The 19,382-nt window shown below is 41.2% G+C and overlaps 1 protein-coding gene across 3 annotated transcripts in view; it reads left to right on the top strand.

Moving 5' to 3' along the window:
• The window catches only part of CACNA2D3 (calcium voltage-gated channel auxiliary subunit alpha2delta 3), a 480,742-nt gene that overhangs the window by 197,599 nt on the left and 263,761 nt on the right, over positions 1-19,382 (top strand). For all 3 annotated transcript variants that reach the window (XR_014506519.1, XM_083420935.1, XM_083420934.1), the window contains exons 5-6: positions 4,011-4,173; positions 17,393-17,524. Coding sequence is in view for 2 of the 3 variants with exons in the window: in XM_083420935.1 (XP_083277061.1) it covers positions 4,011-4,173; positions 17,393-17,524 (295 nt within the window). In the remaining variant the exon portion in view is untranslated. The remainder of the gene's footprint in view (positions 1-4,010; positions 4,174-17,392; positions 17,525-19,382) is intronic.

The following is a 19,382-nucleotide window of genomic DNA, read 5'->3' as shown; positions in this document are numbered from 1 at the left end:
GAGCCTGAACAACCTGGGACCTTATACCCGAATGACCGCCTCTGCCTGTACTGGGCTGCCCATGCACCAAGAGCTTCAGAGGAAGCCCTTCTTAATTGTCCCCCTATTGGCTGTATGATGACATGGGAAAAGGCCTTCTGGGTGGTAGCACCTCAGTTGTGAAACACCCTCTCATTAGTGATACACTTGACACACATTATTTTCTTATTTATGCACCAAGCGAAAACCTATTTGTTTCTTTGGGCATTTGCAGGTCATTACCTTCTGGTTGTAGCCCACTCTGTGCTTTAAGGATCTGTATTTTAAGGATTTGGTTGTAATATATTCACTTTATCTGGTCTTGTTATTAAGTGGATCCCCCCCCCCCCCCCCGCCCATTGTGATTGTTGAATTTGGATGGATTTTAATCTGTAACTTGTTCTGAGATCAGTCATAATGAAGGGTGGGTTAGAAATATTTTTGTTGTTTCCATTCACAGACACTGAGGTTACATCATCCTCACCTGGGGGAGGGAAAGTCATGCACCCTTTTAGAATAAAGGAAAATCCAGCTTATCTAGTTTAATTACCAGAAATCTCCCTAGCCCCCCCTGCTCCACCCACAAAATTACCTGGAAACTTTGCCACAAGTGATTAAGGGAGGTTCCAGCAGCATGTCTGGCTCCATTAAACTCTCTCCTGTCATAATTCCCCAATCTTAAAACAATACAGTATTCTGGCCACATGAAGTGACAGTGCTACTCAGCTTGGCAAATGAGAGATAATTCAAGTGTGTAAGAAGAGGAAATGTTACAGGGGCCGTGTATGATTAGCTAGGGGAGGATATTAAGAATGAGAAAGATCACTGTGTACATATATTTCAGTGGTTGCCACAGAGAGCTAGAGATAAAAAAAAATGCTATTCATTATTATACATCTACAGGACACGAAGTATTGGATTTGAAAAGCAGGAAAGTGGCTTCATTTTATTTATTAAGTGAAATACTTTGCTTAATATTCATTCATTTAGCATCCATTCATTCAGTTTATATCACACACTTGCAGTGACAAATGCTCAAGTGTTCCTGGGGTAGGTTACACCAAAAAATAAAATACAGTTTTTTAAAAGTGTGAATACAACAACAACAACAACCCACCGTCACGAAATGGGTGAAACAGTAGAATGATACAAGAATAGTATTGGCTCCTGGTTTTGGAGGGCCTTTAGGCAACACACCCTCAATCAGGGCCGGCCCACCCATGAGGAAAGGTGGCAGGATCCACAGGGGCAGCAGATCCAGCCTTCAGCAGCAGTGGTGGCTGCTACCTGCTCCTTGGAGACTGTGTGTATCACTTACTTGGCACTCCATACTCCCATGCTACTTCCATACTCCCATGCTACCTCTACAGTGGCTTCTTGGGAATAGGAGGCACTGCATGTCAGGAGGCCTCTACTGGAGTCAACACTACACAATCCTGTGTAGAATGATTTTCTTGAGAAAAAAAAGAATAATAATTGTGTATTTTGTGGGTATTGTAGATACTATCACAATCTATAACTACTACCCATATTGCATTTTGATGTGAGGTTCTTCCCACCTGGTTACTGTGCCAGGGGAAAGGTGAAAACCCCCAGATGGGCGGGGTGTAAATTATTATTATTATTATTATTATTATTATTATTATTATTATTAAAGATCCTCATTAGTAAAGGTTAAAGATTTCTATGATCCGAAGAGAAACCAGAGTAATTTATGCTAATAGTACTAAACAGTATTATAGTTGGATCTGGTATAGTTGGTTAACTTTTCTATTGTGAAAGATTATCAAGTAATAATACAAAATTGAAACAATAGTATAGTAACAAAAACAGTTAACACATCTTCTAACATTATATTTTCTTCATTATTTTACTTTCACTTTTAAAAAATTCCCTATGAGTGAAAGATAACCGAGAGGTTAGTTTGCTCTGTATAGAATTTGATAGAATTCTTGTTTGACCTAGGTCACACACAAAAATAATCAATATTTTTTTATCTAAATTGCTTTTGCTTATCTTTTATTTAATGTCTGAAGAAAGGCTAAAGCCTATCCAGAAATCCGCAAATCTTTCTCCTTCAAATGCCATATCAGGGTATATACGCCTGTAGTAATTATACCACAAATGCAACTCATTTGGCTAAAAATAATTGCAGGGCCAATCATTAAAAGAACGAATGCTTAGACTTCAAAAATTGTTATTCAATACAACTTAGGTTTAAATATAAAGATGGATGTGTTTGTTGTACTGATACTGAGCAGATTGTGTGTTGTTCCTTTGGCACCCACATTCAACTAGGTGCCATCTTTATGTGCAGTTGTGGATTGAACATTATATATTGGGCTCACAGAGTCAGTCTACACCTGGTTGTTGTTGGCCTGCAGCAGTCATTTGTTCTGATGTAATTGTGAAACACCTGGCTTGGTTATGGGCTATATGTTCAACGTGTGATGTAGTAAATATGATTGTGCCATAGCCATTAGGTAAAAGCTGTGGCACAGAAAGGAGTTGATGGCTGCAAGTCATGAGGTTTATATGCAAACACCCCCCCTTCCAATCATAAGCATTATACTTTTGGGGGCCAACGATGCAAGAGGTTTATTGTCTTTGTGTGCTGCTAGTGGGCTTCCCAAGAGGAACCTGATTGGGCTCTGTTAGGAAATGGAGTGCTCAACTAGCTGGTCTAATCCACAAGGATTCTTCTTACATTCTCATCCAAATATTGTATATCATTTGTTTAGTCGTTCAGTCGTGTCCGACTCTTCGTGACCCCATGGACCAGAGCACGCCAGGCACTTCTGTCTTCCACTGCCACCCGCAGTTTGGTCAGATTCATGTTTGTAGCTTCGAGAACACTGTCTAACCATCTCGTCCTCTGTCGTCCTCTTCTCCTTGTGCCCTCCATCTTTCCCAACATCAGGGTCTTTTCCAGTGAGTCTTCTCTTCTCATGAGGTGGCCAAAGTATTGGAGCCTCAGCTTCACGATCTGTCCTTCCAGTGAGCACTCAGGGCTGATTTCCTTAAGAATGGATGCGTTTGATCTTCTTGCAGTCCATGGGACTCTCAAGAGTCTCCTCCAGCACCATAATTCAAAAGCGTCAATTCTTCGGCGATCAGCCTTCTTTATGGTCCAGCTCTCACTTCCATACATCACTACTGGGAAAACCATAGCTTTTACTATACGGACCTTTGTTGGCAAGGTGATGTCTCTACTTTTTAAAATGCTATCTAGGTTTGCCATTGCTTTCCTCCCAAGAAGCAGGCGTCTCTTAATTTCGTGGCTGCTGTCACCATCTGCAGTGATCATGGAGCCCAAGAAAGTAAAATCTCTCACTGCCTCCATTTCCTCCCCTTCTATTTGCCAGGAGGTGATGGGACCAGTGGCCATGATCTTCGTTTTTTTGATGTTGAGCTTCAGACCATATTTTGCGCTCTCCTCTTTCACCCTCAATAAAAGGTTTTTTAATTCCTCCTCACTTTCTGCCATCAAGGTTGTGTCATCTGCATATCTGAGGTTGTTGATATTTCTTCCAGCAATCTTAATTCCGGCTAGGGATTCATCCAGCCCAGCCTTTCGCATGATGAATTCTGCATATAAGTTAAATAAGCAGGGAGACAAAATACAGCCTTGTCGTACTCCTTTCCCAATTTTGAACCAATCAGTTGTTCCATATCCAGTTCTAACTGTAGCTTCTTGTCCCACATAGAGATTTCTCAGGAGACAGATGAGGTGATCAGGCACTCCCATTTCTTTAAGAACTTGCCATAGTTTGCTGTGATCGACACAGTCAAAGGCTTTTGCATAGTCAATGAAGCAGAAGTAGATGTCTTTCTGGAACTCTCTAGCTTTCTCCATAATCCAGCGCATGTTTGCAATTTGGTCTCTATTTGTATATCATAGGAATTAATGAATACTGAAGCAGTGCATAAACATGTTTTAAGTACTTAAGAGTGCTGTTTTGGTAATGTCATTACTGGATTTCTTTTTTCAGTATGAATATTTCAATGCTGTCCTCATTAATGAGCGGGATGAAGATGGGAACTTCTTAGAACTGGGGAAGGAATTCATCCTAGAACCAAATGACCATTTTAATAACTTGCCTGTGAATGTTACCCTGAGTGATGTCCAAGTGCCAACCAACATGTACAACAAAGGTAAGTGGAAGTACTCCATTGTATGACATTAAAGCTGCTTCTTCACGCAAGAAAGTTTGATAAAGCTAGTTATTGTTAGAGTTTAAGCGGCGCTAAAAGAATCTACTGGGAACCAATATATTAAAGTCCAACACCTTTGTAGAAAATAAAAATACAGCTAATAAGTATAAAGCAATTCATGAGAAAGTACATTTCTCAATCCTCTCCCAAATAAGGGGGAAATAATCAAATTCTGTTTTAAGTGGTGACTTCTGGGTGCTGCTCTATCACCAAAGCTATATATTGTTGTATACTTTTGGTGCATTTTTATTTCTGAAGCTGCCCCCCCCCAATCCCTTTGTACTGCAGTGAGTTTCAAGAAAACGCAGGAAAAGATTTTATCCGTGTTACCAGAATTATTGAGGTTTTTTCCTTGAGAGATGGTAAAGTCCATGAATATTTTCAGGCATTCCTGTCAGCGGGGGATATGTTTTACTTCAGCTCAACTGACAAATATAAAGCAAACAATATGTTGCCGAAAATTTGAAGCTGTGCTATCAAGTTTTTATATCAAAACATATGGATCGCACAAAATGTAGGACGGGAAATTCAATCATGTGAAGAAAGGCACTGAGAAAACTTGACTAATTTCCAATCGTTATGTTGCAGCGAATGATACTCATTCACACCGTATAAAGTGACAAGTTATGTATCTATATGACATTTTAAATGGACCAGTTTTGCTGGTACCGTTCTGTCAGATACAGGAATGCAACTCTGCAAAAGAAAAGAAAAAGAAAAAGTCGGGATCTTTTGTTTCCCCACTCTGTAATCCATCTGTCTGCTAATCTGGAAACAAAACCAGTGTTGGAACAAAAGTTTAAGAGAAAATATTAACGTTTGGTTTCTATAGCACATTAACAATTCTTACTTCATTTATCATCCCAACAATCCTCAGAGCAATCCTGAGGGCCTATTCAGTTATTACATTCTGGGGAGAGCGCTTGACCCAGTATGAGCTTTGGCTGTATGTGTGTCCCTTTCCCTGTGGAGATAAAGTAATGGAGGAGCTGAGTTATACTGCCTTTAGTGGAACACAGTATTTCTAGACACCTGGTTAACGTTGCTCTGTATTCCGAGGACAGATCAGGTGCTTTGGGAGAGTCTGAGTTATGCTCAGTTAATTCATGTTCACTTGACACTTGCTCTCATTGCTGGGTGGAATGGGGAGGAATGTGAGAGGCACTTCTCCTCCCAAACAAAATGGCTGTGCAGGCCCAAAGTGATGTCATTGGCAATCTAGCGATATCATGGCTAGATGTTTCCTCAGAAGCGGTTGTGCAGTTTGCTTAATATCAACACAGGTCTTTTACTTTTCAATGTACACTTTGGATAGGCTAGGCAGCTGGTTGTCACAGAGCTGAATTTGTTGTCCTTCACAGTTGCCGATATTTAGTGTGGCATTCAATTAGATTTTGCTCTGAGTAAACCCATAGAGGTTAATGGTCCTAACTTAGTCATGCTCATTATTATCACTATTATCGCTAAGATACCTCTGCACTGAGGGGACGCGGGTGGCGCTGTGGGTTAAAGCCTCAGCGCCTAGGGCTTGCCGATCGAAAGGTCGGCGGTTCGAATCCCCGCGGCGGGGTGCGCTCCCGCTGTTCGGTCCCAGCGCCTGCCAACCTAGCAGTTCGAAAGCACTCTCGGGTGCAAGTAGATAAATAGGGACCGCTTACTAGCGGGAAGGTAAACGGCGTTTCCGTGTGTGGCTCTGGCTCGCCAGAGCAGCGATGTCACGCTGGCCACGTGACCCGGAAGTGTCTTCGGACAGCGCTGGCCCTCGGCCTCTTTGAGTGAGATGGGCGCACAACCCTAGAGTCTGTCAAGACTGGCCCGTACGGGCAGGGGTACCTTTACCTTTACCTTTACCTCTGCACTGGGCTCCTCTCCCCCACAACAACTTTGGAACACACTGCAGGCCATGCAGGAGAAGCAGCCAAGGGTTGTCATAACCCCCTCCTCCCTCCCTTCTTCAACTGAGGCCTGTCTCAAGCACCTGCCTGTTTCTTTAAAAGAGGATTAGTCAAATTTGCAGAGGATAAGGCTACCTACACCTACCAGCCATTATGGATATGTTCTACCTTCACTGTCAAAGGCCTCTGAACATCAGTTACAGTCATACCTCAGGTTGAAGTAGCTTCAGGTTGAACATTTTCGGGTTGTGCTCTGCGGCGACCTGGAAGTAATGGAGCGCGTTACTTCCGGGTTTCGCCGCTCACGCATGCGCAGATGCTCAAAATGATGTCATGCGCGGAAGCGGTGAATCGCAACCCATGCAGACTCGGGTTGCGTTCGCTTCAGGATGCAAACGGGGCTCCTGAACGGATCCCGTTTGCATCCAGAGGTACCACTATACTGGGAATCGTACAGGAGATAACTGTTGCACCCACATTCTGCTAATGGGCTTTCCATGGGCATCTGGTTGGCCACTGTGAGAACAGGATGCTGGACTAGATGGGCCATTGTACAGATGACTATTTAATGGTATGGTGGGGCTGAACAGAATCAGAACACTGGTGTTGGGGTAGATATTTTCTAATCCTACCCCCACTGCAGTCCCAGTCCAGATTTCCCCCCTGAATCTGCTACTGGTGTGAGAAGGACAGCTTCCACTGAAGGGAATGGTAGTCTGGCTTCAAGTGCAAAGGGTAAACATAGGAGTGGGGACTAGTCTCTGGGGATTTCAGCATCATACATCTGACAGGAGTTAAAAGGAATGCAGCTGCAGGTATCTTGCCCACGGTAAATGACCTTTTTACCTGCTACTGATTTCCTATTCAGGATGGCAGTTTTGTTTCTTGGTTTTTTTTGGTTTTTTTTAACAGCTAAGATGGCAACAGGGGTCACATACATAACAAGTATATTTCTCACACTTTCCTTTCCTTTGGGCAGTAGAACAAAAACCACTCAGAAAATGTAGCAAATAACTAAGTATAGTGAAACAGATGGGGTTGTATCGTATTATTTTGTTATGTTATGTGTTGTTAACTAATTGGCTTTTTTTAAAAAAGAAACTTTACAAAGACTGGATTCCCCCCACCCCCGGTTCAGATCTCTGTGGGACATGCATTTGTAGTTTGATTTTGTCATTTGCTTCTCCCAGCTCAGCTGTTGTGGTGATGGCAGACTCCAAACTTTGATTTTTGAAAGTGAACTTAAAAGGTCTCTTAATCGTTATGGCCCAGTGAGAGGGAGAGAGGCCACGTGGGGGGGGGGCGTAACCCCATCTCATGGCTTTCTCTGGCTCCCCTGCACACTATGAGTTGATTTGCTGAAAGTTGATAAATGCAAACTGTAATCAATGCTCTGATTGCCTTGGAGAAGAAGTTCTTCTGAGTGTATAGAGCCTTCTCAAAAATATATTGCAATGTGATGAACCACAGCCACTTTTGATGAAGTAGGGTTTTTTCAATTTGCCACTTAAAAGGAGCTATGAATATCATTCAGTCATACTTCCCTAGCAGCTCTTTCCAAGTGACTGTCAAGCTAAGATTACCTATTTTCTAAGATATTATAACTAGAAATTTTTCATCCCTTGAATGATGCATATTGATTGTAGTCTATATATATACATCTATCTTCCTGCCTAGTAGTGAAAACCTGAAATAAAATTTCACCTGTCACCGCTGTGTTTAATTTGTTAGCTTTCATGGCTGATAAGCCTTTATGCACCATGGAGCTGAAAATACCTGTATGCTGGACACCAGATTTTTGAAAATGGATATAGCGGCATGCAACCTTGTACTTCTCTTCATCTATGAAACAGTAAATTAAGTTTGCTGTTAGATTGTGTGCGACTTGGAATAGCGATTGTACCTTGTATCTTAGGCAAGGGACCCCCCCAGCTAAGTAATTTCATTTATGCAAGATTTTTATAATAGTATTATACTCTCAAGGGGTTCGTGAGGCAGACCTGATGATGTCGCAAGCATAAACAGAGGGGAGGAATGGGAAGCCACAAAATCCATGAAAGAAAAGTTTAGGAAGCCTCCAGGTGCACAGAAATAGGTTTCTTGAGCCAAAAATATTCTGCAACGAAATTGGAAGCTAAGACTCAAGGTGATTGTGCCAAAGATGATATATTTCTAAATAAACTCGCGTCTGTGCCCCCATGTTGTAATTTTGGAATCAAACGTTGACCCTAGCAAGTAAAACAAAAAGATCATGTGGCTATTTCAAATCTCATTGTGGGTATTTCATATGATCTGTTTGGTACAGTTTGTTCAGTTCATTGAGAAAAAGCATATAAACAAAGGGGATGAGACAAAGGGGTTGGGAAAATGCAAGAGACAACCAAAAGGCACTGTGTCTCTCTGCAACTCTGCCCCAACCTGGCTTATCTTGTTTGGTAAAAGAGGCGAGTGGGATGTGCAGTAGCCCTGATTCTAGGCATTAGTTACATGTTGGGGAGATACTGGTGGGGAGATACCAGCAGCACTTTGTAGAAATGGCCTATAATGTAAATTGAGTGCATCATGTATTGATGTTTTCCAGCACCAGCTTTCTTTCAACAAGTGATCTAATCTTTTCGCAAGCAGGAATAGATTTTTATTTGTATTCCACAGAGCTATTTTCTTTGAGGCACCATTATTTATAATAGCTTCCCTCCAAGCCTGCGTTCCTGCAAAACTGCTCCATTGTTTAAATTGATAGCCTGCTTGTTCACAGTTCACTGCTGTGGATTTTTCAGCCATAGTCCCTACACCAGGGACAAAGTGGCTGAGCTCCGGGGATGGGCTAAATGAAATAAATATATTTACACCATACATCTGAAGAGTTCTCATCAGGAGGATGTTTCATTTGTTTCTGTTTTTTGGTTCTGTTTTGTTTTTTAAAATCTACCCCTTGTCCAGTGTATTATTGTGATCCATCCACCCTGGGAATGTTTACAGCAAAGGCCACAATAAAAATGCAATAAATAAATAAATGAGAGTGCAATCCTTGGTAGGGGGACACAGATCTCTGGACTAGAGGTATTGCTTTCAGTATGAATAACGTAATACTATTTTACCCTTTCAACCAAAAACAGATGCAATAGCTGCCATGAAAATATGCATTTGGGAGCTAGTCTAAACCTTTGCACTCAATGGCAAATGACGTCATAATCAGTACTTTCTGAAGTCCTTTGAGATTGGCCATGCCAGGCTTACATTCAGATGGTTGTGAGGCAAATGTAAATATTACAACATTTATTTATAGTATAGAAGGAAGGTTTAAAGATCTACAAAAGATACATGCACACTTTTTCTTAAGCACTTATTCCATGGTGGGATTTCTTCACTCTGTTATCTTAGAATATGGTAATTATTCATTTCTCCTTTCTATATAAAACAGATCACGCTTTGGAACTGTATTTGAAAAAGAAAAGAAAAAAGATGCCCTCTACTTGCTTAGCGTTAATGCTTAGCTGAAGTGTACAACATTTAAGAACTAGGTTTGAGAATTTACAAATTCTTGCTCTCTGTCTCTTTCCTTTTTTAGATTATACAATCTTTTTTGTTCTTTTTATTTTTACTTGGACACAATTCAAAATGAGTTCTATTTAGGCACTGAACTTAATTTCTCTGGATTTGTAGTATCCTGAGCTCTTCTATTATTAATTAATTAATTAAGTTTCTATAACATCCTATACCCTCAGGGTGGTTGCAACATAAAATCACAATATAGAAACACAAAATACATTATAAAAACAAAAACAAAAACAACCCAATCTATGCAATGTGCAGTATTTCTAGAAATAAATTAAGCAGTTCATACAGAACAACACTGATATTTATTCAGAAATAACTAAAATCAGTTTTGTGAGTTCTATAAAACTAGCCATGGTACATTGGGTTGCAAGCTTAATTTCAGTTTTCCAGAATTTTAGAATTCTATTTTTATATGCTTCCCCCAAATCAAAAGCTGGAAGCTCATTATATCTGACCACAGTGCCCTTATTTACCAAAGGAATGTGGTGTTTTGTAAGAGGGCTTGTGTTAAAGCAATGCAAAACAGTCCACCTGGGTAGGTGATAACAAAAGCACCAATTAAAGCCCAATTGAAGATAGCATGAAGCAACTCCTCCTATGGACCTTTTTCGAATCAGGATGCATTGGCAGCCAGGAAGGCTGTGGAGCACAGCATAAATGTTTACTGAAAGAGTAGCTAACCTGTGGCCCTCCTGATGTTGCTGGACTACAACTCTCATAATTCCTGAGCATGGTTTTAATGCATGAAGAGTTTCATGTGAACCCCTTACGTTAGAAATCATTGGATCCTGAAAGGAATGTGTTAAGTCCCTGAGCCATGGGTGCTGTATTTCCTTAAAGACCAAATCCAAGAGAACAAGACAACATTGGTCTGATGGCAGCCTTGGAGCTTAGTCCTATGACTCTATGATCTCTGTCATCTTTTGGGGGGCATTGAAAAGTACCTTTGTGTAGTCTGGTGCCTTGAGTTTGGCGCACATGCTTTAGCCAGGGGCTTTTGTGAGGGATGGGAGAAAAGTTGCAGCAGCCATTTCCAGATTGGTGCAGCAGAGAATCCCAAAGATTGGTACCCATGGGATTTTGATCCTATGAATGCGAAACCTTCAAGCCTTCCCTTGGTGCAAAATACCCTGCTTCTGGGATTTCTGCTGGCTACTGCCAGCATTGTGTCTCAGCCATCACAGGCAGCTTGGGGACTCCGCTATGGCAGAGCCATTCCGCCAGTGGTGCTCTTTCCACCAGCAGAAGCCGGAAGAGAGGAGGGTGTATGTTGTCCTATAGTACCCTGTGGCTGAAAACAGACTATTCTACACGAAATGCCCAATGTGGAAGCAGCACTAGAAGCAGAGAATCTGAAACATTATGTTAATGAATAAACTCACTTGTTGAAGGTATCTTTGGAAAGGATACCTTCTGAGCAACATAATTTTTTCAAGGTAAATTAGACTTTGTTTCTACAATACTGGATCCAGGCAAGACCTGGATAAATTTTAACACAAGATTTGTTAGATATGACGTAAGGTTCCATACCTGGCATGGTGAAACTAAACTGATTTATTAATGGGTTCTGCAGAGCTCCTTGGCTGGGCTCCACTAACTGAAGGCTGTTGCAAGTTGCTTGAGCCAGGGGGAGAGAGGGAGTGGGGAATATAGAGTCTGGGCTAAGGGGACTTCGGTATGTCTGACTAACACACACACACTCTGAAGATCTTAAACCATGTGGGGAAGGTGGTCATTTAATATACCCTTGCCCAGAGCGCAACAACAGAAGCGGCCTCTTCTTTCAGAGCCCACTAGCTTTTTAGGCAGGCCAGATCCCAAACCCACTCTGCCCAGCTAGTCTAATTCTGCTCAGGACTTTGGCTCCATCCCTGATATATGCTGTGAAGCTCATAAGCAATTTAATGCGAAACGAAATCTGTACCCAGATGAATTCAAAATGTTGGTATAGTTTTTGGATGGGAAACAAAAATTAGGCTGAAAATAACTCCTTATCACCATTCGAGGCTACTTCCCATGCTAACAATTGCATCAGAGAAGCACTCCAACAAATCACTCCTCTGTCAACATTTGCAACATGGGGAGGATTTATTAGCCTGTCTAAAAATGAGACAGACATGAGCATGCTTAACTATTCCCAGATTCTTGGCATATCCGTGTTTGTCTCAGGAGTAAACACATAAACTGTCTCCATACTGTAATTGTAGCCACACAATATGGGCAAATCAGTCTGGGAATCAGGTCTCAGGAGCAAATCTTTAAAGTTTCATCTCCACAGAAAGTGGTATCATGATGAGGCTAGGAGGTCATGGGTGATTTTCACATATGATGTCTGATTAGTCTGGAGGATACAAGATTGACGGGAGACATGAACACTGTCTTCAAAATATTTGAGGGGTTGGCATGCAGAATAGGAAGGTTTGTCCTCTGTGCCTCCAGAGGCAGGACGAGAAATAACAGGGAAACAGACTTTGGCTAAGCATTAGGAGAAATCTCCTAACAAGAACTGTATGACAGTAGGAAAGACTGCCTTGGGAGATGGTGAGTTTTCCTTCACTAGAAGCCTATATGCAGATGCTCAGAATCATAGTTTTAGAGTTGAATGGGACCATGAGGGTCATCTAATCCAGACCCCTGAAGGACAGGAATCCTTTGCCCAGTGTGGGGCTTGAACCCATGACCTCATCCTCTGAGCTACTGACTGAACTACTTAGGTCCTGCTTGCAGGCTTACCATCGATATCTGGGTGGACACTGAGAGAACAGGATGGACCACTGACCTGATCCAACAGGATCTTCTCATGTTCTTATGGATGTAATTGCATCCTGCGCTGAACAGGAAATTGGACTACATAACTTCCAGCTGTCCCTTCCAGCTCCAACATTCTGTAATAATTTAGGCACCCTTTAAATAGCGAGGAGAACCCTAGTTTTTTGGGAGTGGGGGAGGGGCACAATGATGGAACCAGTGATTATAAGCTTTCAAAAGCACAGTTGTATTAAGGCAAAACAGGGCTACTCTGAATGTGAAGAATACAACTGTCTAGCATTATTCTTACAGTGTTCTTGGAGTGCATGGTAGCAACTATTGCTACCTACTGCTGAAACAAAAGAGATGGGGGCGTGGGGACACAGATGCCAGCCACGGATAAAGCCGATCTTGATTAAGTGCTTTCCCAGGTCATCCAGGGGCTGTCTATGCAAAACTCCAGATGTTCAGGCAATTCATAGTGAACTGGAGACATTTCTAAAACTTATGCTACTGATTCCTGTGAGCGTATGTGCAGCTGTGCATAGCTTCAGCACATTCTGATGCCTTAAAACCTGGCTGTATGCAGCGCTGTCACAGTTTGCCGCATACATCAAAATCATCTTGATGAAGTATGTCTGGACAACGTAGTCTGCCAATTTATCCAGACTCATGAACATTACAAATTTGTGTCTGGGCAATAATTAATTCTGTTCCATTTCATGCTGCAATTAGAACAAAAAGCACGTGAACTCTTAAACTTTCTTATTTCCATAGCCTAGCAATAAACCCTAGTTTCCACAGAAATATCAACGCTATTTTGAGCACACACACACACACTGCAGATAGTAAAAGGTAAAGGTAAAGAACCACTGGACAGTTAAGTCCAGTCAAAGGTAACTATGGGGTTGCGGTGCTCATCTTGCCCTCAGGCCAAGGGAGCCAGCATTTGTCCGCAGACAGCTTTTCGAGTCATGTGGCTAGCATGACTAAACTGCTTCTGGCGCAACGGAACACCGTGAAGAAAGCCAGAGCGCATGGAAACGCCATGTATCCTGTAGATGACAGATCAGTCTCCCTTTTCTCCAGGTTTTCTCCCAAAATCTCCCTGTTTTGGCCTTGACTGGTAAGAGCTGGCCAGGTATGGGTTTGTGGGGTGGGGAGACTACTACTCTCCAGCCCCTGTTAAAATTGATCTGCTTGTAAACTCTTCATTGTATATCTCTTTGTGGATAGCAGGTGTGTGATACTGTAAAGCTTGAGTTAGACTATCTGGAATTTAAGGCATATTATTTAGAAATATGCTTTATTTTGACAGACCTCTCTTTTGGAATGCATAATGCTTGTGGAAACGGGGCTTTGCCCACCATTGGATTATTATTATTATTATTATTATTATTATTATTAAAATTGTCCTTCATCCAAATATTTCAGGGTGGTTCACAAGATAAAAATGCAAGGTAAAAGCACAAAATAAATAGTTAAAACAAACACATTTAAATGGCCATAGAATATTAATCAGCTGAAGAAATATAAGAGCCAAGAAATGTTATCAGTGAGCTTTCTTTTCCCTTTGTACATTCCATGGCATTGCATTTGTTCTGGCTGAATGCAGTCTTTGTCTCAGCTCTACCTTTTAGGGTCAATAATATCTATGACAACAACTTAATTGCTACATGCATTTGGACAATTATATTTCAGATTCCTGTCAGTGTACCTGTTTGTCCACAGGCACTGTTTATATTAAATATCAATAAGGAACCTGATAGCAACTGCAGAAATGGCACTAAAACAAATTGTACATTGCCACATATGTCTTATCAAAAGGGTGAAAGGAGAAAGCTTCCGGGGGTTTTTTATTGCAAAGGTTGTTGCCAGGAAACTTCTCTGAAAAAGGCTAATCAAGAGAGGCCTTTAAAGGACTGACAGAGAAGCGAAATATATTTGCTTCATTTTGCTGGCTTCTGATTTGCTTTAAATTTGCTGGCTTCTGATTCTATTCCATGAAAGAAGGAGGATTTACACATTTCACATCTAAGTAGTAGAGGATACAGACTACCCGTAAGATTGAGAAAATGTTTCAGATAAAGCAGTGACAATTTAAGTAATTCATGGAAGTGGAATATAGAATGAATAGTGAAGTCTTCTGCATTTTGTTATAAGAGCTGCTGTGAAATTCTAATCATGACAAATGGTTAGGATTTTAATAGTCTTTTTCAACATCATTTTACATACCCAGGAGGCTTGATCTCCATATTCTACAGGTTGAGTAGGTATAATCTGGTCATTTTAAGAGTCAATGTAATCCAGAGAATATAGAACTTGACTTGGTCATGTTCTATGGACTTGGATCTGTGTTCATTCTCTGGCTTGGAAAATGATTTATTGGATAGCCTAGGGTAAATTATCCTCCCCTAGGTAATCTTTTTTCCACTTACATTTTGAAATGTTCACAGGAAACCAGCCAATAGTTTCCATTTCATTTATTTTAAAAAACATATAGCTTGTTTTCAGTTATTTTGATTCTTAGGGTAGGTGACAGCAAAATAATAACGCAAGTAGGTTTATAAAAATGCAATGATGAAATTTTAAAAGTAAGCAATTATAGCCTACGAGTAGCACAAGAATCAAAAGCAAAGCAAAGCAAACGCAGCTTCCTCATTTCCCCTATCCATTATAAGCTTGTTTAAAAAGAAGCATCTTTGCAGCTATCCTAAAAGCAGATAGAAGTGACTTTCTTTTTCAGGTGAGAAGCCACCACCCAAAAAACCCTGTTCTACATAGAGGTCAATTTTACATCTAGTGTCAATGGCAGCATCCGCAACAAACATTTCCGCACTCCATCAGCAACATTTAAAACTACAGTAGCATGAAAGAGAAATCTGCCTACCTGCTCCATTGTTAGATAAATGGTGGGCTGTTTCCCTTGTGTAGGGAAGTGGAATGGAAAAGCCAAAATTGTTGGCTTTTTCCCCTTTTGCAAGAGAGCAGAGCAGTGTGAACCATCCACCCCTTTCAGTTAGTGTAGGTGTGAAAGACCAAGTCAAAGACCTTTGGTCTCAGCTTCCAGAGGTGAGAAATGTGGCAGCTGTTTCCCTCCAAAACACTTTTGTGTGGCCATGGTGCTGCTAGGAGAGAAGAAAACACAAGAATGATCCCCTCACATCCAAACATCTTATGCTGTCCCAGCATGGGTAGAGGGTATTCTTCCTGGGAACCACCACAAACTCTTAATGGCCTCAATTTCGCTTCAACTTCCTAAATGTAAAGCTTGGTGCCTTTAGTGATTAACATTTAGTTTGCTGTGGTAAGTGTGATTAAAGTAACAGGGGGGGGGGAATTCATTACCTTATTTATTTTAGTATTGAAACAACCTAGCGTCAGCAGTCTGTACCAGCTGCAATTTCCAAATCAATCCCAAGGGAAGCCCCACATGGATTGCATTACAGTAGTCCAGTTGTGAGGTAACCAGCTCATGAATCACAGTGACTAAACCAGGCTTCCTCAACCTTGGTCCTCCATATGTTTTTGGCCTACAGCTCCCATGATCCCTAGCTAGCAGGACCAGTGGTCAGGGATGATGGGAATTGTAGTCTCAAAACATCTGGATGGCCGAGGTTCAGGAAGCCTGGACTAAACTATGGCTATATAGGAAAGGGCATAGTTGGCAAACAGAACTACGCTGATCACAGGTGCTTCTCACCACAGAGCTTACCTGAGCCCCCAGTGAGAGAGAGTGGATCTAGGAGCGTCCCCCAACTATGTGCCTGCTCTCTCAGAGCGACTTTTTCAACTCCTCAGTTCCCAGACCTGGGTATATCTGTGGTGCATAAGATTGAAAATTTGGCTGTTGTGCTTCAACTAGTAAAAATTGGTAGTTTTTGTCTTTCCAAACTGATGATCCCTGACCTTTTAGCCCGGTTTTATTTTAGCTAGAACAATGGTTCCTGTCCAGGATATCGCTGGTATTGTTGGTTTTAATTTTTCATGCCCTCCCATATTTAGAAAAGCATGCCGCTCAAGGGAGACACGTCTTTTAAACAAAGTCTGCTCTGTTTTAATGAACAGCATGTGCTTGTAAATATAAATATTTAGATGAAAGCTTAGTTCAAAGATATGTAGCTCAGACAATTTTGCTGCTCCCTCTACTCCTAGTGTTTTCCTTGATGAATGTTAGTGCAGAAAACAATTCACCTCTTTTCCACTCCATTAAAATTACCCCATTAAACTAAGTCGATTGAGATCAACCATTATTTTACACGTCATTGGAACTACTGTACTGAACGCTTGGGCATGTGTTTCTCTGCATTGACATTGAGGAATTTTAAAGTGTTTCCCCCCTCCCGATAGTTATTTTTAAAAATGACTTTTAAAACCTCTGGCTAGATTGCTATAAGAATCTTTGTCAGTTTCCCTCCCTCCGCCAACCCCACGGTCATGTCCACAGAAGGAAGATGGCAGGATTCCCAAGGACGTGCTTTATGGGAAGCTGGGTGCAGGCACTAGGGCTGTTGGCGGACCAACTCTGCATTACAGAGATTTCTGCAATCATGGCATGAAGGCTGACAACATTAACCCTGCCATATGGAAATCCCTTGCAGATGATCGCAGTACCTGGAGGCAGTCAGGCCATGTATCCACAGCAGTGACCAGAGGAGCAATGACCACAGGGAGGAGCACAGAGAAAAGAAACGCCGTAGTCTTCCTCTAGCAGCAATATTGGGCACCTTGATCTGCCCCACCTGCAATAAAACATGTCTCTCCCATCTCCGTCTCTACAGCCATAGCAGGTGCTGTAACTCTCCAACAGCTTGACTTTACCCCTGAAGGTGTGCTCTTCCATTTTCTTTCAAGGCAGGCAGATGCCAACACACAACTTGCAGCTGCTGGGGAAGATGTTCTTGGATGCTAATTACCCAACCAAAGTTCTCTCACACCTTCTCCTCCTTCTTTTTCAGATCCTGCTATTGTGAACGGAGTCTTTTGGTCTGAATCATTAAACAAAGTGTTTGTTGACAACTTTGACCGTGACCCTTCCCTTATATGGCAATATTTTGGAAGCGCAAAGGGCTTTTTTAGGCAATACCCAGGTAAGAAGACATTTTGGGGAGGGGAATTGATTCCCTCCACCCTGGTAAGAGCCTGCTCTGTTCATTTTTATTATGATTATTTTTGCTTTTGTTAGTGAAGTAGCTATGGTACTCTATGGACAGTACTTGGCTGGAGCAAATTATTGCTCTTTGAAAAGGAAGATACACATTCTTGGCTTACTGTGTTCCAGTGAACTGACCCTTTCTTGACTCACCCTTCTGCTCTCCTTCCATCCTCTACTTGTACTGAGAAGCAGAAGCACATATGCCAAGGTATGGCTGGCATATTCCTTCTTGTGAACTGCTTCCTGGACTTAGGATCAGAGCAATTCATTACAAGTTGAAATTGCTCTGTGTGTAGGCACCATTAGCTCAGGCATATACTCCAAGACCTTACCTTCTGAAGCAGCAGTCTCCTTTTTTTTCTTGGAGGAAGGAAACAGCTGAAACCCTTAGGATATCTCTCCTACTGCAGAAACATTTGAATTTTTAATAGAAAGGAAGTTTTAATTTTGCTTGGGAATTTAGAAAGCATGACTTGAGGCTGCGGTAGTGCTGACACCGCAGCTGTGGCAATAAAAGCACATAAGTAAAAATAATGATGTTAAACAGATAATTTTAGAGCACTTTAACTGTTTCCTGGTTTTCTTACATCCAGTTAATATGATCACACCATTTCTCCTCTGCTGTCAAATATTTATTTTGCTAGCTGTTTTGATTGGTGTTTGTTCAAAAGGATGAAGCATTAGTAATGTGTTTTATTTTGCAGCCATTTATATCAAACAGAAATATGCAGTGCAATTATAGACTATGAGTGCTGTCAAACTTGGACTTAAAATTGCAAAAGCGTAGTTGGAAACATTAAAAAAAAATACTGTATTTTCTGCAGAAAGGATAAATCCAGATTAAACAAGGAAAATAATACTGGATGGCATTGTGATGCTAATGTGTGGGTGTTGTGAAAAACTTGTTTGCTTGAACAGCACCAATCTCACAATAAACCATCCTATCTTGCGATAATAGAATGGCTTTGAGTTGATAACTCTGCGTGTCCTCCTTTCAATAATTTGCAATTAAATCTCTGGAAATCCAGATCATAGTAACGTAAGTTCTGCGGCTTTCATTCTAAGGATTTATGTTCTGGAGTTACTTTTTTTTTTTTTTTAATCTCGGAAAGTGCATAGGAAACACAGCTCTAAATTTCTCCTCAGTTCTGAATTCACTTGGTGACCATGGGCAAATATTATTCCTTAGCCTCAGTTTCTCATCTGAAAATTTTGATGACTAGGGGCTTACTGCAGAAGTTTCCTGTAGGGACAAATAAGCTATTTAGAACACTTTGGCATGCTAAAATGAAATTATTTATATTGGACACAATCCAACCAAAATTAAGCATTATCTTTTTTAAAAACAACCAACTATGCAGTTCAAGTTTTAAGTGGTTGCTTAAAATTATTGTGATTTAAAAACATTTTGGCTGGATCATGTCTAGTATAAGATTGCTAATGAATGAGAACTCCCTCATTGTTAATGGTTCAGGCTGGAACACAGAAAGCCACTTTATGCTGAGTCAGATCCTTTGCCCTTCTAGCTCAGTACTACACCTAGCTCAATATTGTCTGCTCTAACTGGCAGTGTCTTTCCAGGGTTTCAGGCAGGAGATACCATGGATTGAACTTGACACCTTTTGTGTGCAAGGTAGATGTTCTACCACTGAGCCATGAACCTTATCCAGTCCAGACATTACACTAAACCATTGTTAAGGAAGCTTAACAATGTTTAGTTTTCTATTTGATTTAACAAACTATGATCGTCTGACAAACCAGAATCAGAACCAATGGTTTCAGCAAACTATGAT

Source organism: Podarcis tiliguerta (assembly GCF_965153285.1).
Source record: "Podarcis tiliguerta genome assembly, chromosome: 2".
NCBI lineage: Eukaryota > Metazoa > Chordata > Lepidosauria > Squamata > Lacertidae > Podarcis > Podarcis tiliguerta.
Note: the sequence above shows the minus strand (reverse complement) of the source record. Positions and strands in the feature narration are given on the sequence as shown.